This window comes from Cricetulus griseus, chromosome 3 (genome assembly GCF_003668045.3).
Source record: "Cricetulus griseus strain 17A/GY chromosome 3, alternate assembly CriGri-PICRH-1.0, whole genome shotgun sequence".
Classification (NCBI taxonomy): domain Eukaryota; kingdom Metazoa; phylum Chordata; class Mammalia; order Rodentia; family Cricetidae; genus Cricetulus; species Cricetulus griseus.
Window position 1 is genome coordinate 20,261,399 of NC_048596.1, and position 27,973 is coordinate 20,289,371.

The window sequence follows — 27,973 nt, forward strand, 5'->3', positions numbered from 1 at the left end:
CTTCATTCTCCATAAAAGGAACAGAAGCATGGAGGCAGTCAAGCTTCTTGCCCAAGATCCTATGACACAGAAGTGGCAGAGCAGGGTACTTTAACTGAGGGAGTCTCCTTCAGATCCCAGGGAGCTATGAGATGACCTGGTCATCCTACCACCGACAGAGCATTTCACTTTCCAGTCCCCTCTGTCGTCCTATGCCTTTTCTCATGAGTGACTTCATCTTGGTTCCTCTGGAGGGACACATTTTACTTGTTCTACCAGGTAGAGTTCTGCTTTATAGTAGATGGACCTACTAGGTGGTAGGTGCCTGCTTTTGTTCTCTGGCTGCAGGTCTTCACAGATGAGTCTGTTTGGGGGAACCTGGCACAATCCTTCCTCTCACAGAATTTTCTTCCCTCCCTCCCTCCCTTTCTCTTTCTTCCCTTCCTTGTGTGTCGTATGTATTGGTGCATGTGTTTGTATAGTTGCCTTTGGGAGGTCGGAGTTTGATGCTGGGTAGCACTCAATTGTTCCACCATAGTTTTTTTGAGAGAGCATCTCTCATTGAGCTTTAGCTCACCAATTCAGCTATTGGCCAGCAAGCTCCAGGAACCTGCTTGTCTCCACCTCCCCAGTGCTGGGTTACAGATGTGGGCCACCATACCCAGTGTGGTGGACATGGACATGGATGCTGGATGTGGACGTGGATGCTGGATGTGGATGCTGGATGCAGATGTGGATGCAGGATGTGAATGTGGACATGGATGCTGGATGTGGATGTGGATGCAGGATGTGGACATGGATGCTGGATGTGGATGTGGATGCAGGATGTGGACATGGATGCTGGATGTGGATGTGGATGTGAATTGTGGATGTGGATGTGGATGTGAATTGTGGATGTGAATTGTGGATGTGGATGTGGATGTGGATGTGAATTGTGGATGTGGATGTGAATTGTGGATGTGGATGTGGATGTGAATTGTGGATGTGGATGTGGATGCAGGGTGTGGATGCTGGATGTGGATGTGGATGCAGGATGTGAATGCTGGATGTGGATGTGGATGTGGATGTGAATTGTGGATGTGGATGTGGATGTGAATTGTGGATGTGGATGCTGGATGTGAATTGTGGATGTGAATTGTGGATGTGGATGTGAATTGTGGATGTGGATGCTGGATGTGGATGATGTAGATGCTGGTGATCTCACATTTGTACAGCAAGCACTTTAGCCATTTCTCCAGACTCTACAACCCTTTCTTCCTTGTTCTTCCTTTTTCTTCTCTCTCTCTCTCTCTCTCTCTCTCTCTCTCTCAGGGGGTGGGGTTGTTTTTTCAGACAGGATTTCTCTGTGTAGCTCTTGGCCTTGAACTCAGAGATCTGGCTGCCTCTGCCTCCCAAGTGGAATTAAAGGCATGGGTCACTACTGCATGGCTAACCCTTTACTTTAACAATCCTAGACATGTTGCTGATTCCCTCTGGCTGCCTTTGTCCTTAAGTTGGAGAACTTCTGTGTCTGTCCTGTCTTTTTGACACTCTCTGCTCTCTCTCTCTCTCTCTCTCTCTCTCTCTCTCTCTCTTTCTTCCAGAAATTTGTGCACAATGATCATAACTAAATGTTTATTACTTTTTTTATACAAGGTTATTTTTGTAAATGTATAACATTTTATAAATGTTATAAATGTTATAAATGTTTATAAATGCATGACAGAGCCTCTGAGAAGTTATCTTGCCTTCACTCAGAATATTCTTTCCATCACAGTTTTTGCAGAAAAAAGTCAGGAGCGGCTCGGAAATTTCTATGTTTCTTCAGAGAACATCAGAAAAGGTAAACCAGAGCTTGTCCTTGCTTCCCACACGTGAACTGAACTTCCAGGAGTATTCCTGTAGTAAGGATGGCCAAGTGTGGCAGCTGAAATGTGACATTCATGTAGAGAGATCTAAGTGGTGGCTCAGGGATGACATCTGAGAACCTCTTACTGAATGCAAAGGAAAGGGGGAGAGACAGGGGTGCCCTAGATTATTGTGCAAATTGACCCCAGAGAGGGCACTAATAGACAGGTGTCGATGTAGAACAGGGAATAGAGGCTGGTGCCAAACAGCATGGCAGTGGGCCCAGCGCCAAGTCTTCGCCTGTGGCACAGCCCTCTTGAACTATCTGCTTGCCTTGTCTTTACCAGCTCCACTATGCTTTGAGTCCACTTGGATTAAAGTTACTTTCTTGTTGTTGAATAACCACTGGGACATCCAGTTTTCCCAAAGATCATTTAAGAAAGTTTGAAAGGAACTGAGTGCTCCCCATAATCCTTGAGTGGGGATTTGTTAGGCCTAGGCATTCAGTGTTATATCACTTAATACTACTTAGGAAAATGGCCCCAGCAGTTTCTAAGCGTTCAGAGGCATTCCTGAAAGACAATAGTCACCTGGGAGAGCTGGAACACGATACATGAACTAGATGTCAAGTTGTCTTCACATGTCCCAGTGCCCCCGTCATCTCTGCAAGTAGTTCATTCCCCAGAGAACTGGAGGTGCAGCCTGGAGAGGGGCTGGCTGGTTTACAGCCTCTGAAGTGGACAGCTGTCCTTCAACCACATTGAAATAGAGGTTGGCACAGAACAACCCAAGGGCAGCCTGCTGGAACTGGGCTCCTAATTTATACCAATGCCACTGGACCTGGGTGGCAATTCCATTGGTATTTTGTGTCCATCAGTCCATAACCATTTCTCAGAGACCGGGCTGTGAGAAGCCTCCTGTCTGGACTCTTCCTGTGTATTGTTCTGGTCTGTAAGTGGATTTATGTCTAAAGCAGTGACTCTCAAATAGAGAGCATATGCCCTCCCTCCACAGAGGACAGTTAGCAATATCAGAGAACATTTTGGGTTGCCAAATCCAAGGAAAGCCACCCAGTAAGTAGTGGCCAGAGATACTACTCATTACTGCCTCATGCACAGAACAAGCCCCCACAAGGAAGAGCTGTCCATCTCAAAATATCAGCAGTCTCTAGGCAGAGAAATGCTGGGTTTGATGCTTTCATGGTCAAAGTTCAGTGTGCTCAGCAGACTTCGCCCCTCCCTTCCATGTTCTGGCTTTGTCTGCTTTACTCCAGCAGGCTTTGAAATTATCAGCAACTTCCCCTTCCTCATTCCATGTCCCCACCCCCACCCCCGTCTTGGTTCTATGTGTCCGTTGTTCCTTCTGGCTGTGGCAGACTGTTCCCTGGGCCCTGTACCCACCACCATTACTGCCATTTCTCAGGTCTGCTTTTCCCAGCTGGGATTTAGCCAGCTGACTTGTCACTGCCCTTCTTTCCAGAGCCACCGGTGAGGCCATGGAGGGACAGGCCCCCATCGAGCATCTACGACCCATTTGCTGGGATGAAAACACCAGGCCAGAGGCAGCTCATTACCCTGCAGGAGCAGGTGAAGCTGGGCATTGTCAATGTGGACGAGGCTGTACTGCACTTCAAAGAATGGCAACTCAACCAGAAGAAACGATCCGAGTCCTTTCGCTTCCAGCAGGTAGCCAGCTCTGCCACTGTGGGGTTGTTTTCACACACACACACACACAGACACCCCACACACTACCCCCCCCCCGCCCCACAGTGCAATGGAAGAGGCAGCTGCAGAAGCTGCCACGTATGTCACTATAACTGGATGGCTGGACCTGTGAACATTGTTTGAGTGTCCTTGTCAGGAGTTGTGCTTTTGTCTGGAACTTGTGGCTAAAAGCTTTATGAGGCTGGAGGTGAGGAGCGAGTTTCCCTGTGTACCTCAGTTCTGCCTCTGTTGCTGCTTCTTGGCCTTATACCTCTGCTAGATAGCTCTGTTCTTCAGGGACCTTTTCACCCCTCTCTCATAGTTGATCATCAATCTTTAGGACACGAAGAACACTTGGAAAGAACCCAAGAAATATGATGAAATGAACACTACAAGCTGCAGAGTCTAAACTTCCTGAGTTAAAATCAGCTTCTGTCTGTCTCTGTCTCTGTCTCTGTCTCTCTCTGTCTGTCTCTGTCTCTGTCTGTCTCTGTCTCTGTCTGTCTCTGTCTCTGTCTCTCTCTCTCTCTCTCTCTCTCTCTCTCTCTCTCTCTCTCACACACACACACACTGTATTTCTCTAGGTACATTGTAAATACAAAGGCACAGATGTGTAAAATGCCAAACACACCATTCCAGGCACTGCCCTCTGGGAGGCCTCATATTAGAGGATTGGGGTTCACAGCAGACTCTTGATTTATCTGTATGGTTTGAAGATTGTTGTTGTTTTGAGACAGGGATTCACTATACAGTCTTGGCTGACCTGGAACTCACTAGGTAGACCAGGATCTACCTGCCTCTGCCTTTCAAATGCTGGGATTACAAGAATGCACCACCATGCCCCTCTGGTTTGAGGATTTCTATGAGAAAATAAACAACTTTGCATATATTTTTATTATTTTCATATATTCATATTAAAAGTGAGGAAATCAGGCCCATGGGATTAGGGACATATTCAAGGCCACTTCTCTAGTGAATGATAAGGTCTCCCTGCATCTGACATGACAGCTACTGAACTGTGGAGGCTTCTAACCCTGGGAGGAAAGCCGTGCTTTTTGGGGGTGTAAGGTGGTGAGAAGCAGGGGTGAGTCAGAAGACACCTGTGCTTGAGCATGGATAATCAAAGCTGGATCAGCCTCTGTGGCTCATCACAGTGCAAGTGTGAGGGAGATAGTATGGCATCTGTTTTACAGAAAGCAGGGGTTCACACTGGGGAAGAGTTGGCCAGATGCAGGCTCAGAGGCTGGCTCTAGAGTCTATAGAGAGGTTCCCCACACCTCTACCACAAGTCCTTAACTCTGCTAGCTTTGAGTTTTTAACCTGAGAACTCTCTTTACTAGGTGCCTCCCTCCCTAAAGGGTCAGAGGGTGGTGGCACCCTCCAGTGTTGAACACAGGACTCCAGGCTCCTTTCATTTAAGAGTCCAAGAGCAACTGCCATCCTGAGCAAAGGCTGCCCTTGGCCCAGCATTGATTTTCCCCCTCTCCTCTAAGACCTGTGACCATGTGTCAAATTAGTTACAAGCTCTCTTTGGAGCTAGCAGCCCAAGGTACATCCCTATTCTGTCCCTTAAAGCTGGGTGACAGGGGTCTGCTGTGCCTGCATTTCTCCCCCTCTGAAATGCAAAGGGAACAGGGGGAGTGTGTAAGCAGGAAAAGCCTTTCACTGCCTGGTGCAAAGGGAGGGCCAGCTTTCTCCCTGTATCTATACCCAAGTAGACACGTTCCTGCACACAGCTTTGCAGAGTTCCTGGATGGTAGAAAACCCAGCCAATGGAAGTACAAATAAGTCTATGGCCTGCCAGCCTCCCCTGTCCCGGACTCTACTGTGTTGACGGATCCTGGGCATTCACCTTCATGTCCCTTTGCTTCTGTCTGTCCCTCTGTCTCCTTCATCCTTGTCCCTCGTGAGTGGTCACTGCCCAGGCTCTCCTTTCTTTGTACAGAGAACACTTGAGTCTGCCTCCAGTTCTGGTTGCAGCCATTCGCTGGGTATGTTCCCCTGAGGTACACGACACCCGAGGCTTGCCCAACAGAGTAGCTTACTTTCTGCTTATCTCTCAAGGCCCCGGACAGACATGGCGCACTCCCACTCACTTACAATTGCTGGAGGTCTCACCCACTCCTGTTCTGAGATGTCCGTCTCCTCTTGTGTCTTTCCATTCCCCTAGCCATGTCCCACTGTTGGCTCTGTTGCCTGCATCGGAGGCAACAGAGCAACACCTGGCCAGGAGATGGGTCTTCCTGCCTCCACCTCGAGATCATGAGAACTTCATCACGATGACCATTTTATTACTTCCTTTGTTCCCCCAATGCTTTCTGGACGAGGCTCATTGTCTTTAGCCCACAGTTGCCGACCAGCCGGCCCCTCCTGTGGCTCTCTCACATCCACCTGCTTGCTATCCCAACCATACTGCTTAGACATTTTCCCAGGGTACTGTGTGCTCAGGTTCTTAACTTCCCTGGAATGCCCAGGCACTGTTGCTGTGGGCTGACTTAAGGGGGAAACAAATTTTTACCTTCGTGTACCCAATCAACATTTATTGAATGACTACAGTGGCCCAAATGATTGAATTATAGAAAGTTACCAGACCTGGTCTTTGGAAAGTCCAGTGTTCCTGAAGAGACAGGGCATATATGTACACACATATGCATATGCTATATGCAAGGCAGTGTAGCCCAAGGGCCAGGTGGTTGGGGCCTAGTGGACAGGACTAAGGCCTGGGTCCTCTGAGACAGATTTATAGAAATTAGGGTCCCTTGAGTTCAGAGGACCGAGGAGAGATCACAGTCAGAGGCAGTGGGGCATTCGAGTGTGAGTGTGTCAGGCTGGGGTTGGGTGTGAGGTACAGGAACAAGAGGGCGGTGGGCTCTAAGGCTGAGAATGGGACTGGGCATCTGGAAGCACACTCCACTGTAGAAAAAAATGGCACATCTCAGGCACAGTTTATCGAAGACTTCAGTTTGCCTGGCAGCAGTCTTGAAAGAAGTGACTGTAGTGTGCTAGCCCCTGCAGAGGGCATAAAATAAGAATGGAATTCTAATGTCCAAAAGGTATCGCTCTGCTGGATACTTAAACAACAAATACACTATTTTCCAGGAAAATCTTAAAAGACTAAGAGACAGCATCACCCGACGACAGAGAGAGAAGCAGAAATCGGGAAAGCATGCAGGTAGGTGGCTTCTCGGTGTGCTGCGTCACCAGGGAGTGGCTGTTGCTGCCATCCTCGACTGTCCCTTCTGCTGTGGCCTGAGTGGACAGACTGCTTGTCCAGCACCTGTCTGCATATCTGGGCCCTTCACTAGATGGGGAGAGCCATGAGATGATGGTTCTGTCTTGTCCCTTCTGTAAATCTGAAGTGCCAGGAAAGGCATGCCCAGCCAACGAGGGAGTGAATGGTTAGAAGACCCTCTCACCCAAAAAGGACAGTTATAATTTCTCTCTTGCCTCCAACCTTGACAATTAGGAGAGTGTAGGGGCTAACAGAGCCAAGAAAGCCCCACTGTCCTGAGAATGGCAGCCTTTGCCACCAGTGTCTGAGGGCACACTATGCAATAGTAGGGTGTGAGTGGCTGTTGCATACACTATGGATGGGCTCTTCTGTTCCCTCCAAACCTCTTATGACACCAGCCTTGTGACACCAAGCATCCTGAGCAAGGACCTTGCCAGCTTTTTGGCAAGAGGAGCAGGCAAGAAAGGCTCCTGTAGGAGCCCCTTACCTTATGGAATTAAGCAAAATCCAGCCCTACTTGTGTGTTGAACTGTCATCAGTTGGCTTCTCATGGGTATTTCCCCCACAGGTTTCTTGCTCAGGCATCTTCCTCCACACCTGAGTTCTTATAACTGGGGGCCCCTTCTCTGAGAAGGCTCTGGGCCACTGTAGGCTTCTGTATTGTGTCCTTTGTCAGGACATCTGGAGAGCCTGTTGTCCCTGGCATGTCTCTTTACTGCCGTAATTGTTGTTAATTCATTTCTTCATTCCTGGGATTCTAGCTCCAAGGTGCAACCTAAATTTGGCTATTTCTCCTGTGCTGTTTCTCCACCACCATCTCTTGGTGGAACTAGTACAGTATTTTCTGCACTCATCCCTACCCTTGCCCACTCTCACCCCTCTGCAATTCATCCCCCAACCTAGAGCCAGTGTCCTTTTATAAATCAAGTATCATATGGCTGGGTATAATGACAAATGACTTTAATCCTAGTGCTTATGCAATGGAGACAGATCTCTGTGAATTTGAGACTTGTCTACACAATTAGACCCTATCACTAAACTAATTAATTATATTTTAAAATATTTTAAAAACAACAAACCACTAGGTGCTAGAAGGATGGCCCCGTGGTTAAAAGTTTGTGTTGCTTTTTTAGAAGCCCTAAGGTTGGTCTCTAGCATCCATATAGGTGATTCACAACCACCTGTAACTCCAAATCCAAGGGATCTATTGCCTCTTCTGGCTTCTGTGGGGAACTGCACTCACGTACACACCAGCATCACACACAGACGCATAATTAAAAATAATAGCAATAATGCCAGAAATAAAATATTAGAGTATGTCCCCCTCTGCTCTAAGCACTCAAGGGGCTCCTGTCCCACTCAGAGGAAAGATAGACTTTCTGTTGTGGTCACCAAGGCCCCACATTATGTGACCCTTGTACTCATTCTCCATGGCTCCAACCTGGGCCTGGGCATTAATAACCCCTTCATGTTGCTCTAACAAGCAAGCACAGCTCTCCCCCAGGGCCTTTGCACTTGCTGCTTTCCTCCACATCCCTACCTGCTGCCTCCTCTCACCCACCAAAGAGGCTTCTCTGACATTTTTATATTTTAGATGAGTCCCTATACCTTGCTTCCTATTCTCTTATTTTCCTTATGCCCCTATAGCATGGACCAGGATTTCCTTAGTCTGGCCATGGACCAGCATCCCTCCCCCCTCTTACTATAAGCCCCGCGATGGCAGGGACATACATGTTTTGTGCCCTCTGGCTCCTCAGTCTGCATCATAGTCCTGACGGAGCTCAGGACGTCTGTATTGGCATGACAGGTTTCAATCAAACGTCTGCTGACACCAGTCATTCCACACAGCCACCAAGTGTCAGCACCAGCTCAAGAAGAAACCCAGGACCCACTGTATGTGATCATCTGCTAGTTTATGACTTAGTGGTCTTTATACTTATGCAGGTGTGGGTTTCCCATGATGCCTAGCACCATGTCTTTTCAAAAATAGTTGGCTTAGAGAATATTCATGATTTTGACTAGGGAAGAGGGGTCAGAGAGCTCATCGTAGCACTTCTTTTTGAGTGTCTAGATTTTAAATGTATCACCCTCCCCCACCCCAGGCTCATCATGTCTGCATAGAGAGGAGGAGAGAGCTGACCTGGTGGGAAGTCAGGCTCATGATCTGCAGTCACCTGGGCTCAGAAAATAGGGCTCTAGGTGATGAAGGACTGAAGTGCTTTTTAGAAGTTTTGAGTATATCCATGCAAAGACAGAAGCACCAAGGGAGTGAGATTGTCAAGCCTTTAAGCATTGACCACAGCCGGGTGTTGGTGGCGCGCCTTTAATCCCAGCACTCAGGAGGCAGAGACAGGTGGATCTCTGTGAGTTCGAGACCAGCCTGGTCTACAAGAGCGAGTGCCAGGACAGCCTCCAAAGCCACAGAGAAACCCTGTCTCGAAAAACAACAAACAAAACAAGACAAAAAAAAAAGCATTGGCCACATTGGCCTGTGATTTGTCTGTGACCTTAGTGTCCAAAGGCTGGGAGGGTACAGCCACATGCACTCAGGGGTCAGTGGTCAGCACCTACCCACACTGAGGAGCAGAGTGGCACAGATATGGCCATGGGGCAAGCAAGTTTGGGGTTGGAGTTCTGCATACTGCTAATTGCTTTGGAATTACAGGCAAAATACTTTTTACTTCCCTGAGCCATAGTCCTTACCTGCAAAATGGGAAGTTAACAGGGGTGCTGCAATGGGCAAGTATGGTTGCATCCTGTGCCTAGCACAGGCCTGGCACATGGAAGATCTCTAAAAATGGCAATTTCCCCTGAATCCACAGAGGCCCTACATTTGGACTGGTGTCCTCTGGAACAGAGCCTCCCAGAGTAAGTGCTCTGGGCTGGGACTTGACCAGCCCAAAGGTCCTAAGTTTTGAAATATTTTACTGAGTTCAGTCTGAGCACTGTGACACACACCTGTAATCCCGCACTTGGAAGGGTAAATCAGGGAGATCACAAGTTCTAGGCCAGCCCCACAAAGTTCACCCAAGGCTTTTCAGCTTCTAAATAATGGTTTCCACCCACTAAAACATATAGTGTATATCAGAATGATCAGTGTGTGAAGAAGCATGACCAGCCCCCACCCCATTTCTGGATCTTCTGACATGGAATTTTGCTTTGGGGAGGGGTAATAATTTTCACTATTTCTATGTCAGTGACTATAATTAGTGCCATTACTATGAAAAGATTAAGCCATGTATCTTTGGACACTGTGTTAGTTAACTTTCCATTACTGTAACAAATAACTGAGATAATCAAGTTATAAATAAGGAAGGCCCGGGCCATGGAGATGACTCAGTGGCTAAAAGGCCCCTATTGCTAAGTCTGGTGGCCCAAGTTTGATCCTCAGGATCCACGTGATGGGGGAGAGAACTAAGTCTTTCAGGTTGTCATCTGAACTTCACTGTCATGCCATGGCACACGTGTCTACCCTCTGCCTACCATAAATAAAATTTTATTTTGGGTTTTGAGACAAGCTTTCTCTGTGTAGCCCTGGCTGTCCTACAACTCTCTCTGTAGACCAGGCTAGCCTCAAATTCAGAGATCTGCCTGCCTGTGCCCCACAAAGGCATGCGCCACCCTTGCCCAACAAAATGGTCTTTTTTTTTTTAAAGAAAAGAAAAACAGGTTTATTTTGGCTTACAGTTTTGCAGTGTTGAGTCTGTGATTGGTTACTCTGTTTTGTTGTGACCTGGGATGGGGTTGCATATCATAGCAGGAATGTGTGGCAAAACAAAATCGTCTCCTAGCTGGGAATGGAAGCAGAAAGGGGAAAGAGCTGGGGTCTCGTTGTCCCCTTCAAGGGTGACCTCCAATAACCTAAAGGCCTTTACTTGGCTCTGCCTTTTAAAGCTTCCACCACCTCCAAGCAGTCCCATCGAGGGGCCAGCCCCTTAGCACGTGGGTCTTTAGGGGATATTCCAGGTCCAACTCAAACAGACACAGGGGGATGGGTCAGGATGGCAGAAAGCCCATCTGGGGAGGAGTATCCTTGCTTTTAATTTTTATTTAATTTTATTTTTATGTGCATTGGTGTTAAGGTAGTCAGGTCCCCTAGAGCTAGAGTTACAGACAGTTGTGAGCTGCCATGTGGGTTCTGGGTGCTCTGGAAGAGCAGCCAGTGCTCTTGACCACTGAGCCATCTCTCCGGCCCCCTTGCTTTTAATTTTTATTGTGGTAAAATATAAATAGCAGGGCTGGAGAGATGGCTCAGGGGTTAAGAAGACTTGCTGTTCTTTCATAGGACCCAGGTGGCTTCCAGAACCTACATGATAGCTTACAGCTATTTATAACTCCAGTTCTAGGAGATCTGGTGCCTTATTCTGGCCAGGGACATCATGCACTGGGTATTAAGAAGTTGGACTCTGTCCTTCAGGGTGAGGTGGGAGGTATCAGGGCACCTGCCAAAGAAAAGGCATCATTTATGGTTGGGTAGCTATGACTTATTGAACTCTGTAAACTTCTGTTATTAATTTGTGTATTGACTTGCAATGTCCTAGTCTGCGGGTTTTCACACTGCACTCCTTAGGGGCCTCGGGGTCTCTATGTGTATTCTTATGGGGCCAGGCTAAGAACTGCATGGGGTTGGGAGAGAAGAAGTAGATTAGGATCCACAGGGTGGAGGTCAGTCACTCTTCTTTGGCCATCACGGTTCCTTTTGAAAATGTGTCTTCAGTGCCAAGCTTCTGTCTCCACTGGAGAAAATAATTCTGTTGCACCAAAACCACCGAAAACCATTGGTGGGGTCTGGAGAGATGGCTCAGAGGTTAAGAGCACTGACTGCTCTTCCAGAGGTCCTGAGTTCAGTTCCCAGCAACCACATGGTGGCTCACAACCATCCATTATGAGATCTGGCGCCCTCTTCTGGTGTGCAGATATACATGGAAGCAGAATGTTGTATACATAATAAATAAATACGATCTTTTTTTTTTAAGAAAACCATTAGCATACATCTTGCTGACCAATAAGAACTTCGGGGTTGATGGGTGGCACTTCCATCTGAGAGACCTTTTCTAAGAATGTAACTCACTCTAAACCCAGGCTGACTCAAATTTGGAGACTCCAGTTGCTTTAGAAAATAACTCTCATTTTGCTTTAATTGGGGTTGGAACACCTAGGACCAAGGATCCTTGAAAATGGATGCTCCATTCCTGGTCTTCAACCCCAGGAAGTAGCTTTGCTCTTTGTAGTACCTGGAGTCGGTAGCACAGGAAATCAGCTGCCAACGTGTAGCTTGTTGGATGCTATGCCCCGCCCCAGGAAGACAGTCAATATTTGTGTTCTGGGGGTGTCCTGGGAGGCAGAGCCAGCTGAGGCCCAGGAAACTGGGTTCTGCTCCTTGTGTCTTTGCTAATCTCTTCTGTATCTGGGGCCATTCTCTTACCCAGTGTGTCGCTCGTTTTCCTTATAGGATTGTAATCACCTACTGAATGGAAAAGTCCCAAAGCACAAAGGGAAGTGCAGATGAATACAGTTCAGGAAAGCTGTAATCTAATCGTGAAAATTGTTCCTGATATTGTACCTTCAAGCAAAGAGTGGGGGTGTTCTAGAAACATTGAGCCTGGCCCTGAGTTTTTTGAACCTTTGACCTCTGGTCTTTTTCTTCCTGTGTATTTTACTTTCCTTCTTTATAGAACTGGTTGAGGGTGGGAAAATACCACTTTAAAATTAATTTAGTCAGACTGGACTAAATCGACTTTTTAAAAATGTAAATAAAAGCTGAGAAGGAAAGGGAAGACTTTGGGACTCACTGTTCACCCCATAAAAGCCTGCCTTGGCCATGCTCTGTGCCCCAGAGCAGTGAGCATGGGAAGGGCTTCCGGGTGTAACCAAAGACCTGGGACCAAAAACTACTCCCCATGGCATGAAGGAGCTGGCTATCACCAGGCCCCTGATGATCTACTCCTGGAACCAGTTTCTCTAGAATGAGAAAGGCTGGGGGCCTGTGAAGACCAGTAATCCACACTTCAGGTGTTCTTTCAGGTGGTTGGCACTGTGTCCCGTCCATCCCACCCTCACATTGCTCTTTCGTATTGTTCTAGTTTATTCATTAACTTTCTCGGCTGGTCTCTGGCTTTGGCACGAGGAGTCACTGCTGAATTTCCTACTACACTTGTTCCATGGATGAACAGAGTGGTGAAGAGAGGCAGTACCCGGAAGAGAGCACACAGTCCCAAAGCACCCCCCTCTTTCACCCTTGTTCTTATGGCTTCCTTTATGACCTGCCTCACACTCACACCCCTCTGGGGAGGAAGCTGGTGATACAGCAGGCATTTCATTCTGCCCACTAGAATGAGTTCTTATGCTCCCTGCACCATGGGGTGGAAATCTCAGGAGGGCCAAAGACCAAACCATTGGCAGAGCCCAGCCTTGAAGAGGTCAGGTCGACCCTGAGCTGGGTACAGACTGTGCCTTTACCCTCAGAAGTCACAGTATTTCTCTGCATGGAGGACTCTGGTCACACACTCCCCGGGCCACTGTTGTCAGGATAGGTTGCCCATCCCATACCCCCTCACCGGTCAGCCATAACAAATGCAGGGAGCAAGAGGCCCTTGACCCTAGGAGTGGGGAAGAGCCTGGACTCCAGAGTCAGGGTTCTCAGTCTCAGTTTGGTCCTTCTGGCTGTTCATTGGGGATGCAGCTTTACTCTTCAGTGTCTTCATTTCTTCTGGGGATGATAGTAATGGACCTGGTTTCTTGTGTTTTCTTTCTTTTTTTTTTTTTTTTTTTTTTTTTGGTTTTTCGAGACAGGGTTTCTCTGTGTAGCTTTGGAGCCTATCCTGGCACTCGATCTGGGGACCAGGCTGGCCTCAAACTCACAGAGATCTGCCTGCTTCTGCCTCCCGAGTGCTGGGATTAAAGGCGTGCGCCACCAACGCCTGGTGGTTTCTTGGGTTTTATGAGGACTCAGTCAACTAAAAATATGGGGCCTCTTGGAATGAGCTTGTGCATGGGACGGTTTCCAACCATCAGTGGTGTTCGTGATCTCCTCCTTAGACGGGGACTAATTCAGAGATGTGGGCTTCGTGCAGCCAAGTGATGGGGCTGGGAGCCCAAGCCTTACCTAAGTGTATCCTTTCCTCTCTATGAGGTGGAGGAGCTCTTCTATCCATTTCTCATGCTCTGCCATCCATTCCCCCCTGCTGGGCCAGGCTGGATTCTATGGCTTTTCAGTGCTGCAGCGGGACAAGACCCCAGGATCTCCCTCTCTCCTCCAGGCCCAGGCCCAGGAGACAGTGGACAGTGAGCAAGAGAGACAATGTTGCAATGGCAGCCGGCCTGAATCTCCTTCTTCCTTCCGATTCCAGATCTGGAGATCACAGTCCCCATCCGGCATTCTCAGCACCTGCCTGGAAAAGTGGAGTTTGGAGTTTATGAGAGCGGCCCCAGAAAGAGCGTGTTTCCGCCCAGGACAGAGCTGAGACGTGGAGACTGGAAGACAGACAGCACATCAAGCACAGCAAGTAAGCAGCAAGCCTGAGGTGCCCTCGCCCCTGCATCCCAGCCCGTACTCCCAGACTTGGGCAGATCCTCTTCTTTGTTTTGTCTTGTGTTGTTTTTTGAGGATAGAGTTTCTCTGTGTAGCCTTGGCTGTCCTGGAACTCAATTGTAGACCAGCCTGGCCTTGAACTTACAGAGATCGCCAGACTCTGCTTCCCAAGTGCTGGGATTAAGGGTGTACCACAACTACCCAGCTTGACAAACACTCTTAGGAGCCCAAGATCTCAACTGAGACCTGATTTGGTTTTGAGAGGTGTGAAGTATGTAGACTAGCTGGCCTGTGGCATTTGCCCAATGGTTTGATAATTCTTAGTGTACTTTCTTTTTTATAAATAGCTGAACCTAGTGATTGTCAGCAGGGATGGGGGGCGAAGCCCAGCACCACTTCTCACATCCCTTAATTTTCCATCTTTCTCTCTTGCTTTATAATAGTTCTTAACATTGATTGGGCATTTACTGAAATTGAATTGTCTTCATCGATCATTTAATGACCACAAAACCTCTGTAATGTAGATTCCTGACCTCTTTCTGCTGAGGAGGAAGTGTTCAGGCTTAGTGCCTTGTGTCAGTTTGTAGCTAATAGAACTGAGCAGGGCTGGGATTTGAACTCAGTCTGGAGCCAAGCCAGGACTCTTCACCATTGTCCAGCTTCTTCACCAGCTGTGCTAAGGGGAAGCCAAGGGCATCTCATCAGAGCTGTAGACAACAATAGACTCAAATTTGACAAGTCTGGCTTCTGCGCGGGTGGTTCGGGGTCTAACTGGGACACATCTTTGTTTTGGTGAAGAAGCATGAATGAGAGTCTGATTGTGGCAGACGAGGCCTGGTGTGCAGGCTGCAGGGCTTGGGACTCTTTCTGTGTCTTGAGCTGCATTTGCTGACTTGCTGGCTTCACTAGCACCATACATTGAGTTACCTTGTTTGCCTTATACTTCATCATCCTCAAAACAACTAAAAAAGTGATGAAAGAGACAGGGAGAAGTATACTTCAGGAGGCAGGTCTCCTTGGAAGTCAGGCAGAATATCCACAAATGAATGTAGGTTAACAGACTATCCAAACCACTTGTGATATTTTTTACATTACAGCCTCCTTGAGAATTTACTGTGTGTTCTAAATCTGTTTCCCAGAAAAACCTGTCTGTACCCCTCCATATACAAATCACACACATGCACACATACCAACAAACACCTATGCATGCACACATGAACACACACACACACACACACACACACACACACACACACACACACACACACACATTTTGCTCACCCAAAGACACAGGTCAAGACTCCTTACCATATAGCTTTTTCCCAGAGAGGGAAATTCTTTTGTTAAAGGTTATACAGCCAGGTGATAGCAGATAGAAGCCAGCTTGTCCTCTTTACTGAATATTCCTCACACCTTGACCTGTGGAAACACATCTAATGCCCATCATGTGACCACGTGGGAATGTAGACTGGACAGAAAGAAAATTTCCCCACACACAATGGGGCCAGTTATGTATACCCAAAGACTGCTCACGCCAAAGGCAACTTGAGAATTCTCATAGATCTGATCTTAGAAGTAGGAGAGAGTTCCCCAGGGATCACAGACTACAGAAGAAACTAGAGGCAAGTAGCACTTCTTTCCAACACATGAGAGAGGAGGGAAGGTTCAGAATTCTCTCTGGTGGGATTCTGCTCCCCACGGCAAAAGGGAGCCATAGTTGGAAAGACAAATATGAGGTGCTTGGTTTTCTGTTTGTTTATTCGTTTGTTTTGGTGTGAAGTGTTGCAATTCAAAAGTTGTTCTCTGTGTGTTTTAATTTGGGGATAGCCTATAGTGAGGACAGGGTGGACCAAGTAAATTGTTGCCCAGAAATGGCTAGCTTGTGGGGTTAGGAAATGCTATTTAATGCCAGGCCAAGGGCTTACACTCCTCTTTGTGTATACCAAGGTTGGTTCTTGCTCCAGTTTCTGCTATGTAACAATCCATGACAAAACCTAGTTGCCTGAAATACAATCATTTATCACACCTGATCCCACAACCTAGGCACAACCCAGAAGGGGTGGCTTGTGTCTTCTCTATGTTCAGTGAGCAATAGTCACTCAGATGACTGCATTCAACTGGCATCCAGGATGGCTGTGTGTTCTCCAAAGCTTTACTTCACATGGCCTTTAACTCAACAGCCTGAACTTCTTACATGGCAACCGAATCTGGGAAGGAAGGACAAGACTTAAAATTAAAGATGGTGAGAATACCAGCTTCTATCATACACCTGCTCTTTGCCAGCCCCATGATAAGCATATCCCTGTGTGACCTAGTTCATCCAAGACAGTAAAGCTTATAATTTCTAGATAACAGTTAGGGGCTGGAAAACAAGCCTTTCGTTTTTCTGGCAACTGAACGGAGGGTCCGGGAGTCATATCCATATCTGCCCATGCTATGGCCCAGGGAGGCACCGCCTTCCAAATAGAGCTAGTTCGTTGGCAGGGAGGGAGGGTGGGGGAAGCCAGACTTGGAGCCACTAGCTGCCTTTTACCCTGGAGTCACACCCTGACAGCAACATGATTTTTATTATGACGCAGCTGTCATCTCTTGGGATCCACAGAAAGACAGTTGCAGGTTAAACCTGGCCAGAACTAAGTAATTAAGCCTCAGTAATTAGTGGTACATTTAAGAGAACAAAACCTTGATTGTGGAACACTGTTGACCTTCATGTAGATTATGTGGCCCAAGGGTTATATGAGCATTTTTTCCCTCTCACTTATTCATTCACTGGAGACAGAAAGATGAAAAGAACCAGATCCTGTCTTTAGGGGCTTTCAATGGAGAAAAGCGCAAATAGAGCGTGAGTTAGATGCCAGTCTGAGCCTTTTTCCCCAGTGACAGAGATGTGGCACTACCTCCCTCCCTGGGACATGAGAGCAGAGTATTCAGCCAAGACCAGAGAGTGCTGCCTACTGTGTAGTCCAGGGAACTATGGGGTCAGTCATGAGCCCAGAGGGGAGATAATGCCAGGGGGCTAAGGTTTAGAGCCAAACATTGTGGTCACAGGTTTAGGGATGCCAAGGAAAGGGGTAGTGGGAGTTGATGGGTGTGAATTTCCAGCCATGGAGCCAGTGCCTGTAACTGCTTTTACTTCTTGCTGATGAACAACCTTCAGAACACCATGGGGTTCACCATGGGGACTGTGAGAGACAAGAAATAGATGACATGTGGACGCTCAGGCATAGAGCATGGGGACACAGGAGCACAGGGATTGTTTTTAGTTGGGGAATCTGGAGAGTTTTGATAGCATTTATTCCACATATGGGTTCTGAGGAGGCTTGGGCCTTGGGGGCAGCAGCTGGCTGGAGGAGGAGGAGGAGAAGAAAGGGTGTTTTGGTGGGTAAGCTGGGTTATGAGTGCTGGAGGAGGAGGAGGAGGTGGAGGAGGAGGAGGAGGAGGAGGGAGGAGGAGAAGAAGAAGAAGAAGAAGAAGAAGAAGAAGAAGAAGAAGAAGAAGAAGAAGAAGAAGGGTGTTTTGGTGGGTAAGCTGGGTTATGAGTATAAGTTGAACAGAAAGAGGCTGGATCAAGTGCTCGGAATGAACAAACCAAATCCCCTGGGTTAGAGAAATATTTTTGACAGATTTAAAAATCTGTATTGAGGGCTAGAAAGATGGTTCAGTATTGTTGAGCACTTGTTGCTCTTCTAGAGGACCAGGGTCCAATTCCCAGCACCTACATGGTAGCTCATAGCCATCCATAACTCCAGTTCCAGGGGACCCAATACCCTCTTCTGACCTTGAGAGCACCAGGCACACGTGTGGTAAATACATATAATGCAGACAAACATTCACACATAAAAATAAAATGAATAAATACAATAAAATGTTTCTAAATCTGGGGCTGGAAAGACAGCTGGAGCTAATAGCAGTCGATACTCCTGTAAAGGAGCCAGGTTCAGTTCCTAGCACCCATAATCACCACCTATAACTTCATTTTCAGTGCATCTGACACCCTCTTCTAGCCTCTGTGGACACCAGGCATGCACATGGTACACAGACTTACAAGCAGACAAATGCACTCATAAAATAAAAATTTTTTTTTTAAATCTGCCTCCAATAACACACACTTGTAAGCTCAGAATTTGGGAAATAAAAACAGAAGGATGGCCACAAGTTCAGGGCCATCATGGTCTTCAGACATAGAAAGCTCCAGGCTAGCCATGACTAGGTAATGAGACTCCGTCTCAAAACACAAACTCAAATGTTAAAACTTCTTAGTTCTACCTGATTTCACACTATATATCACAATGAATAACACACATTTCCAGAAAGTTCTATGGATTAGTGCTATTTTAATGATACAGGTAATAAATTCCTAACTTGAAAAGGTTTTCACACAGAATTCCTACTACGAGCACTTTTGAATTTGTAGTGTACATTTCTGTTTTTGTAGTCCTGGGGATTGGTCCCAGGGCCTTGTGCATGCTAGCAAAGCTTTACTGCTGAGCCACACCCATGGCCATGCCTTTTGTCTGGTGCTGGCATGGAATCTCTAATGGGCATCTGTGTCCTACATACACCCCTGGCCTGTAATTCCTAATTAGGCAGCTAGACCATGGTAACAAAGCCAGTTTGCAGATCTAGAGCAGCCGAGTCCTGAGTACCTCTGCTCCCATGCCTCCGGGGCCAAAGCTGTAATATCAAATAGGATTTTCAAAGGGATTAAACAGCAATCACGCTTTCGAAGGCACTCCACACGTGGTAAATCCTGGGTAAATGGTAGCTGTTAAGCCCAAAGTGGTCATCGGAAAGCAAACCATTTTGTGTGATGCTGACAGAAAAACTGAACTCTAATGAAACGGCTTAAGGTGGCTACCCTTTGAAGACTCTTGTCTTTGCGGTTTATGTACTGTTTCTATTGCTATAAATCACTTAGGGCTGGAATTCCATATTTCATTTTCTCCGGGGAGAATCTGCAGTCCAGCTGATGTTGTTTCTGCCCTTTAGGCAGCACGAGTAACCGATCGAGTACGAGGAGCCTCCTCAGTGTGAGCAGTGGGATGGAGGGAGACAATGAGGTGAGAGCCGGGATTTCCACTCTGTCTGTCTGGTCTCAGGGGTCATTTTATCACAAGAGAAAGGAGTCCATGGGGGAGGGAGCCACACACAAAAGGTCACGTTAAGGGATGCTGCTTATATTGGAATAACATAGAATGGGCAAATCCAGAGAGACAGAGTGAGGGTTGGGTGGCTGGCAGGGTTGGAGGGTGGAGGGAATAGGGAGAACTGCTTAATGGGTTTGGGGGTTTCTCTGCAGGTGAGGAAAAGGTTTTGAGACTAGATAGAGGTGGTGACTGCATAAAACCACAAATGTCCCAAAGCTTTGTTACTTTGTAGTGGTTGGCCTTATGGCTACATGAATTTTTGCCTCAGTATAAAGGAAGGAAACGGGCAACAGTTAGCATAGGTAGAGATAGACAAATCTACCCAGACTACTTAAGTTAGAAGTGGGGTGTCTGCAGGAAGGAGCTGTCTGAGAGTGAGGATTCCAGGGGCAGCACCACGGTGGGCCTAGATCAGGAGTCTGTGTCTGCTATAAGGAGCCGTGGGATTGCCCTGTAAGTCCCAGGGTCCAGGGTATTTGGTGCCCCACTTCATCCCTCTCCCTGTACACTGGCCTTTCCTGCTTCTACATGGGTGGTGGCATGGTCTCCAGGAGTCTTCTGAGATGAGAGATCCAGCTGCTCTAGGGGAGGCCGCATTTCAAGTTGGCCGGTTTGTGTCAGTGTCTGCCCTGGCTGGTGACCAGTGGCTGGTTTGAGCCCGAGGGTCACATGAGTCACCGCTAACACTGAAGCCTCAGGAGAATGGGTTTTAGGGAGAGCACATCTGTAAACTTGAAGGCTGTCAGACAGAAGACTGTACTTAGAGAAGCAAGGACTTCGAGTTTAGGCATTTTTTTTTGTGATGACTTGGGTAAAGCTATGTTCCTAGACCACATCAGAAGGACTTAGAAAACTGCCTTTGGCACTAGGTTGACTTCTGGTTTGGGAACAGCCTAAGGATGGTGAGGGCTAGTCCATGGTGCCCACCTTTGTATGTTCATGTGTTTTGTGGAATAGTCACCTTTGTTTCTCATCTTACATGCTATAGGATAATGAAGTCCCTGAAATTACTCGAAGTCGTAGCCCAGGTCCTACCCAAATGGATGGAGCACCTGCTGTGACCGGAACACCAGTCATGACCCTTGAGAGGCCCCCCAGGGTACCTCCTCGAGCTGCCTCACAGAGGTAACATTGAAGTCGATGTGAACTTTTCTTCTCTCTCTCTTAGCTGTAAAGGAGAATAGGATTTAGGAACTTATTAAAACAACTAAAGAATGAGGACAGAGCTAATATGAACCCTATGGTTGACCCACTTCAGATTGGTCCTGGCACTCACTCTGTAGACCAGGCTGGCCTTGAACTCATAGAGATCTGCCTGCCTCTGCCTCCCAAGTACTGGGATTAAAAGAGTGCACCACCCCTGCCCAGACTATTTATATATTTTAAATCATGTGTCGGTGTGTGTGTCTGCACGTGGGTATGTGCACGAGGACTCTACAGAGGCCAGAGACACTGGATCACCCGGAGCTAGAGTTACGGAGAGTTGTGAACCACTTACTTGATGTGGGTACTGGGAACCAAACACAGATTCTCTGGGAGAGCAGCGACTGCTCTTATCTGCAGAACCACCTCTCCAGCCCCCTGCTCTTGGCTTTTTTAAGATAGGGTCTCCCTATGGAACCCAGGCTAGCCTCCAACTCTTACTTTTCCTGCCCGAGCCTCCTGAAAGTTAAGATTTCAGGCGTGAACCACCATGCCCAGTTTAGTCACTCACAATTTAAATAACACTTAAGTGCACAAGTGAGAGACACAAATACAGCTACTGATTTAAAAATAACTTTTGTAGATTTATGTGTTTACGTTTTTGTGTATGCACATGTCTCTGTGTGTGAAATACCACATGTGTACAGGTGCCCATGCAAGCTAGAAGATGGTATTGTTGCTCTGGAACTAGAGTCACAGGTGGTTGTGAGCCACTCTGTTTGGGTGCTGAGAAGCAAATCTGGGTCCTCTGAAGAAAAGCAGGTACTCTCAGTTGCTTAGCCGTCTCTCCAGTTCCTTAAGCAAATTTTAATTTCTTATTCACATCTGTATGTATATACATATTTGTGTGTGAATGTCTTTTTCACTGAACCTGGAGCTCAGTGATTGACTATACTGGCTGGCTAGCAAGCACTCTGGATCCTTCTGTTTGCCTCCCTTGCTAGGATCACAGATGTGGCAGCCGCACCTAGGTTTTTATATGGGTGCTTGTGATCCAGACTCAGGTCCTAATGCTTGCATTGCAAGTACTTTAACAGATGAGCCATCTCCTCAGGCCCCTTAATAATTTGTATCGGTCTGTCTAGAATTCAGCTCATAGTTATTGAATTCCCTTGGCTGAATTGTGGGTTCTGGGCTTCTCAGGAACAGGAGATAAAATTAGAAGTGAAAATGAAGACAAGGGCTGGAGAGATGGCTCAGCGGTTAAGAGCACTGACTGCTCTTCCAGAGGTCCTGAGTTCAATTCCCAGCAACCACATGGTGGCTCACAACCACCTTGAATGAGATCTGGTGCCCTCTGCTGGCATGCAGGCAGAAGACTGTATACATAATAAATAAATAAAATAAAAAAAAAAAAAAAAAAAAAAGACATACACCTTTCATTAAAAGAAAATGAAAATGAAGACAAAACAAAAAACAAAACAAATACCCAGCCTGGTCTGGGGGTGGTGAGCAAGGCTCTAGGCCACTCTCATGGGGTTGTGTCCTGCCATCACTTGTGAGCTTGGTTGAGTTCTTTAACTTTTGTGTACCTCAGTATTCTTGTCGATAAAATGGAGTTACTAGCCAGGCGGAGGCCAGCCTGGTCTCCAGAGCGAGTGCCAGGATAGGCTCCAAAGCTACACAGAGAAACCCTGTCTCAAAAAAAAAAAAAAAAATGGAGTTACTAATTGAACTTCCTATGTTGAGAGATGAAGAACATGAATATATATATTTGTTCAGGAGAGGAGCAGACATCTGGGGATTTGAAGATGGACCCAGACTGGTGTGACTCACTTGCTGGCCTCTTACTACAACTGGGTTCAGTTGGTGCAGAGGCCTGGGGAGGAACATTCTGTATGGTCTGTGGAGTGACAGTAAACAGGGTTCAGGTTCAAGCGAGCTAGTAGGGCTGCCGTGCAGAAAGCAGGGACTGGATGTGAAGCCCAGTCTTAATGGTTAAAATACAGTGCATGAGAAAAAAGGAAGTTTTTGCGTATTTAAATGTAAATAAAGCTCACCTGTGGGATTTGCTGAGAAAGTGCAACATAAAGAAAGGCCTTCTGTCTGGGGTTCTGTGCCTCTCCATCTCTCTCCATTTTGGCCTCTGCTTTTTACTGCCATTCCAGCTGCTCCCAGTAACATTCCTATACTGACACCTGCTGCATGAACATCTGACAGCCCTAAACTGCGCTGCAATCCTAGGCATTTTCCCTGACACAGCCTGAGAGATGCACATTAGGAATTCCTACTCCCAGAAGGAGTGCGGGTGATAACCCAAGGCTGTGCCCTGAGTTTGTATTGTCTTGTTTGAAAGTTACTATGTATCTGGTGTGTGTGTGTGGGGGGGTGCTTTGCAGGAGTGATTATGGTAATACATGCTGTTATTTAGTGACTGCTTACCCTGTGGCAGTGCTTATGTAAAACACATTAAGAGCATTACTGGCTTAATGCTCCCCAAAGTCCATTTTAGAATTATCACATCTTGCAGGTGTAGAGGCTGAGGCTAGGGAATGGATGGAGAGATTCTCTGATTGACAGATTTAGTTTTCTAGTCATTATGTTGCACCTGGCCAAGAAAATGGAGGTGTCAGAGAGGAGGAAATCCAAGATCCAAGACATTTTATTCCTGAAGGTGGAGAACTCAGTACCAGGAGAGGGGGTGGCAAGCTTGAAAATGCTGTTGTCGTCGACATTGTTGTCACTGTTGTTAATGGAAGAGAAAAGGAGAGCAGTCAGGAAAACAGCTTTCAGAAATTAGGACACATCTAGGTGTGAGAAGAGACAGGCAATGGCTCATGTGGGGAGCTGGGAAGTGTGCTGGGATAAAGATAGGGCGAGCATAGGACTAAACCACTTTGCTAAACAAACGGTGTTTGTGGAGACCTGTAATTAAGAGAACTCAAGACTTGTGTGCATTTTGGGTTTGGAAAGGACCTGCAAGTATGTGCTTGCATCATGAGGATGTGTGCAGGTTTCAGGGTAAAAGTGAGGCAGTCTTTGTGCAGAGCATGGAGTAAGCCCCTCTCTGGCCGTCTTGAATGGCTGACCAGCTGATGTCACAAGCAGCCCTCTGGGAACCTGTAATCCCATGTCCTCCTCAACTTTCTCCTCTCTCTGGGGTAACCTCAGTTACACAGGATCTGAGCTTTGGCCAGTCTCTCTGCTGGTTTCACTTGCAGGTGTCTCCAGCTTCAGCTTCTGGGTGTCCAAGAAGGCAATATCTGCAGCAGACCACTCCTGGTTTGGGAATAGTCTCTTTCCACTTCTCTGTTCTGTTATACCTGTTGCTATAAACCCATCTCCCCGACATACGGCTTCTGATCTTTTGCTGGAGCTGCCCATCAGAATGAAATTAAATTGATGTGTTTGCAGGTGTGTCACTGTGACAGCAAGATGAGAGAGGGGACCAGAGGGCATACAGACTGTCTCATAGAGGAAGACAGACTGTAAGGTTTGTGGGGGGAAATGTCTAAGACTAGACCATTCATCCTCATAGTGAGATTTCTATCTTAACTTTCTGAGTGCCTGCTCCAGGCCAGACATAGTGCTGCTGACTAATTTCCATGTCATCTCTAAGCGCCCACATGTCTTGATTGGGCAGATGAGAAAACAGGGTCATCTAAGTTGAATTTTTCACACACACACACACACACACACACACACAGAGAGAGAGAGAGAGAGAGAGAGAGAGAGAGAGAGAGAGAGAGAGAGAGAGAGAGACAGATTGAGAGTTGTGTATGTAAACATCCATGCTTAGATGTCCTTAAGGCCTGAACTGCGCCTATCAACTGCTCATTGTCTGTCTCATGCACACATGTACAGACCCATGAGACCCATGCTCATTTTCCCTGCTGTTTGCCACACATGGGAGTGTTAATTGTGTGTTCGTAGAAAGGAAGGAACAGCCTAAACTTGCTTAAGTGGTATGGTCTGACCTGTAGTTTGTAGGGCAGGAGATAGGGAGACAGAAGGACACCATTCTTTTGTTTTCATTGGATAGTTCCCAGCAATTCAGTGACAAACACACTGGGGACCTCTGCAGGGTCTCCTGTGGACATCTGTGGTTATTCATTGCTATTTCTGACTCCTTCTCTGGTTTCTGAGATGGCCCTTCCATTTCTAACTCTTGTCAACTCCCTCTTTTGTTTCTGAGACAGCCCTGCCATTTCCAACTCTTGTCATTTCCTCAACCTGTTCAAAAGCAGTGTTCAGGAGGCATTTAGCAAATATTTACTCACAGATTCATTCAACCATGGACTATGCAGCTCCGGGGTTCCACAGTTCAATTACAGCACCCAACAAAGCTCTCTTTCTGGATGTATTGATTTGCTTCCTGGAGATTAAATATTGGTTTTACAGCACACACATGGAAATACCATCTGTAATCATTGAACTGATCTGTAAATAGACCCACCCTGGTCTACCTGGAGTGTCACTTGGGACTTTACAAAAATCCAAGCAGAGAAACATGAAAAGGGGCTTTTAAGTGGGCATGCACACAGTTGGGACAACACTTAGTGATTCAATGAGGAAGTGAGAAGCAGGCATTGGAATTCTCTGTCCCTCTTTTTGCCAGCCTCACTATGATAGTGAGTCTCTACCCAGGCTGCCTATTGAAATTGCTGGCATTTTAATATCTAGACTCTATTGTTACTTAGGCACAAGAAGGTCAACAGAACAGGAGAAAGCTGCTATTGAGAAGATAGTTTGCTAACTTCATGGTTCTCTAGAGCATGCGGGTACCATACCACTGGGGCTCATACTGGGACACATGCATGTTGGGTCAGGAGGCAGAGGAGACAAAGGTCAAACCTGGGCATGAGCTTTTCATTGTGGTTCCCATGAGAAACAGTGAGTAGGCAGGGTCAAATAGACCTGGGATCACTAGTGTGGATAAACACAATAGGTGCTGAGGCAGTGGGACTATCTCTGTTTGTCTGGGACCTGACCCTGAGGTGATAAGGGTGAGTCGATAGTGGTCCCAAGGAGGCGTTTGGGGCATTAGTTATCTGAGAGAAATGCAGTCCCTCCAGGGTCAACAGACAAGGCCCAAGGGTGACAGAGCAACAGAAAATAAAAGGTTTAGTTAACACAAGGGCTTTGTGACAGGGATACTGTTGAAAAGGTTTTATATCTAGCTCAAGAAATTGTAATGAACAGGGCTAGAGCCTGGGAATTGGTGTTAGTTACTTGCTCCGCTGAAGATTCTTATGTTCAGGGGTTAGAGACCATGACATCTATGTCATTCAGACATGTGGAGTGTGTCCTGACTCCTGAACTAAGGGAGGTGTCTTTTGCATAGCACTTCAAAGTAGCCACAGGTGGTGGATACCCAAGACGGCTTGGATTTGGTTAATTTTTTAGAGTTCCTTTCTCTTTCTTTGCAGGCCTCTAACCCGGGAGCCCTTCCCTCCTCCCCCACCAGTTCCTCCCAGAGGTCGCTGATACCACCTTCTAAATGTACTTCACGACTTTTAAGACTGGCAATTTTCAGCCTGTTAATGGAGTCTTCATATTGACTATTCTGCATGACTAAGGACCTTGAGATCCGCCATCACCGCTGATGTTGCAGCCCTGCTGGTTTGGGTGTTCCTTCCTTGAAGACATTAAAGCATGGTGAAATCTGAGACTAAGAACTTTGTTCAACACCGCCAAGTATATTGGTTCACATTCTTGTTTGTCAAAAGAATGAAGACTCTGTCAAAATACTTACCTCTTATGTCCTGTAGCAAGAGCCTAACGGGATTGATGAAAATGTACTTAACATATGAATGTGCTGTAGTAAACATATATTAGTCCATACATACCTGCTCTAGTTTCTAGAAGTGATCATGACACTTCCAGTAGAAGAAGTGTCCTAACTTTGAAGTATTTCTTCCACATTTCTATGTATGTGCTAGGGCTGGTCACAGACAAAAAGCAGCAAATGATTTTAGAAAGGGGTTAAACCAGATTCCTTTTCCACTGTAGGCATCTGGGGTCCCCCAGAAGTATGGAACTAAGAGAACTCTGGTGGTTCTATGTTATCACACCCCCCCTTACATGTGTATGTGTGTGGTGTGCGTGTGTGTTTGTATGTTTGTGGAGACTAGGGGCAATGTTGGAAGTCTTCATCAACCACTCTCCATCTCTTCACCAAGGCAGTGTCTCAACTGAACTCAGATTATTGATACAGCTAGTCTCGCTTGCTCCAGGAATCCTGTCTCCACTCTCCTGGTGCTGGAATTGCAGGCCGGTTGCTGTGCCCCCTTGACATCTGTGTGGAAGCTGGGGATCTGAACTCAGGTCCTCATGCTTGAACAGCAAGCACTTTATCTACTGACCCGTTTGCCCAGCCCCTGTCACCACATTTTCTCTCTCTAACGAGTCAATCCTCTTTTCTTTTAAGAGCCCTCCCCCCCCCAAATGTGGAAATATAACCATACCTGACTATCAGCCTTCCAGAATTTCCTTCTTACATGTCATCCAGGCATGGGACCTCCAGTTTGGGCATTTATACCTCAGTCTGCTGTCAAACGAGTCATGTTCCCAGAAACCACTGAAAATGGTCAGATACAGAATTTTGAGGTACCAGGTTGTCCATCTATAAATCTGTGGCCTTTATAGTTCTGGCCGTAAAGAAAGAGAAGAACCCTTGACGTTTTTTCTCTTGAGGAGCCTGAAGTGGTGGAAGAAAAAAAGCTAAAATATTTTCTTCCAGACTTACTACTGTTACTCTATATAGTTATTATCAGGCCTGGTAAATCTGTACAGAGAGCAGAGAACTGTAACCATGTTATGAATTTTGAGTTCCTGTTATATATATCTACCTTCAAATCACAGATCTTTAATCTCACATATGCATTCAGTGGAATTATCAGAAGTGTTTCTTTTAAAGTACAGGTAATATGCTTGTTTCTCATGAGTTCATTGTCTAACCCCACATAGATATTATTATTATTATTGATCTGCTCCAGTGTATTCTTGCTGGGTCATTTTCTCATAATTAAATGTTCTCCTTCAATCTCATTTCTCAGTCTAACACTTCTTGAGTTTGACTTCAGGGGACTCTTGAGTCATGTATAAAACACACACATGATCGTGTCCACCACATGAGAATATTCTCACAAAGTATCTCATAGAGAACCTGGAACATGGTGACCATTCTGCAAATGTGCCTTTGGTGGTACCTCAACCCTTCTGTCATTTGTTTGGGAGAAATGAGAGAATATCACATAAAACAACAAAAAATGTCGAAATTGGTGTGGTTGTCCTCCTGTTGCTTATTGTCTCCATCTTGAGGATTTTAATAAAAGATTTATATCTCTTTACCTTAAGCCCCTTTTTGGATACCAAACTTAGGTTTGTGTACATATTCTGGTGAACAAGT

The 27,973-nt window shown here is 46.6% G+C and overlaps 1 protein-coding gene across 1 annotated transcript in view; it reads left to right on the top strand.

Moving 5' to 3' along the window:
• Pik3ap1 (phosphoinositide-3-kinase adaptor protein 1) overlaps positions 1–27,612 on the top strand; it is a 115,913-nt gene extending 88,301 nt beyond the window's left edge. Inside the window, exons 11-17 of the mRNA XM_027407336.2 lie at positions 1,736–1,801; positions 3,286–3,491; positions 6,609–6,681; positions 14,091–14,246; positions 19,262–19,332; positions 20,408–20,544; positions 25,992–27,612. Of these exons, the coding sequence (XP_027263137.1) occupies positions 1,736–1,801; positions 3,286–3,491; positions 6,609–6,681; positions 14,091–14,246; positions 19,262–19,332; positions 20,408–20,544; positions 25,992–26,049 (767 nt within the window). The 3' untranslated portion in view covers positions 26,050–27,612. The remainder of the gene's footprint in view (positions 1–1,735; positions 1,802–3,285; positions 3,492–6,608; positions 6,682–14,090; positions 14,247–19,261; positions 19,333–20,407; positions 20,545–25,991) is intronic.
• The last annotated feature ends 361 nt before the right edge of the window (positions 27,613–27,973 follow it).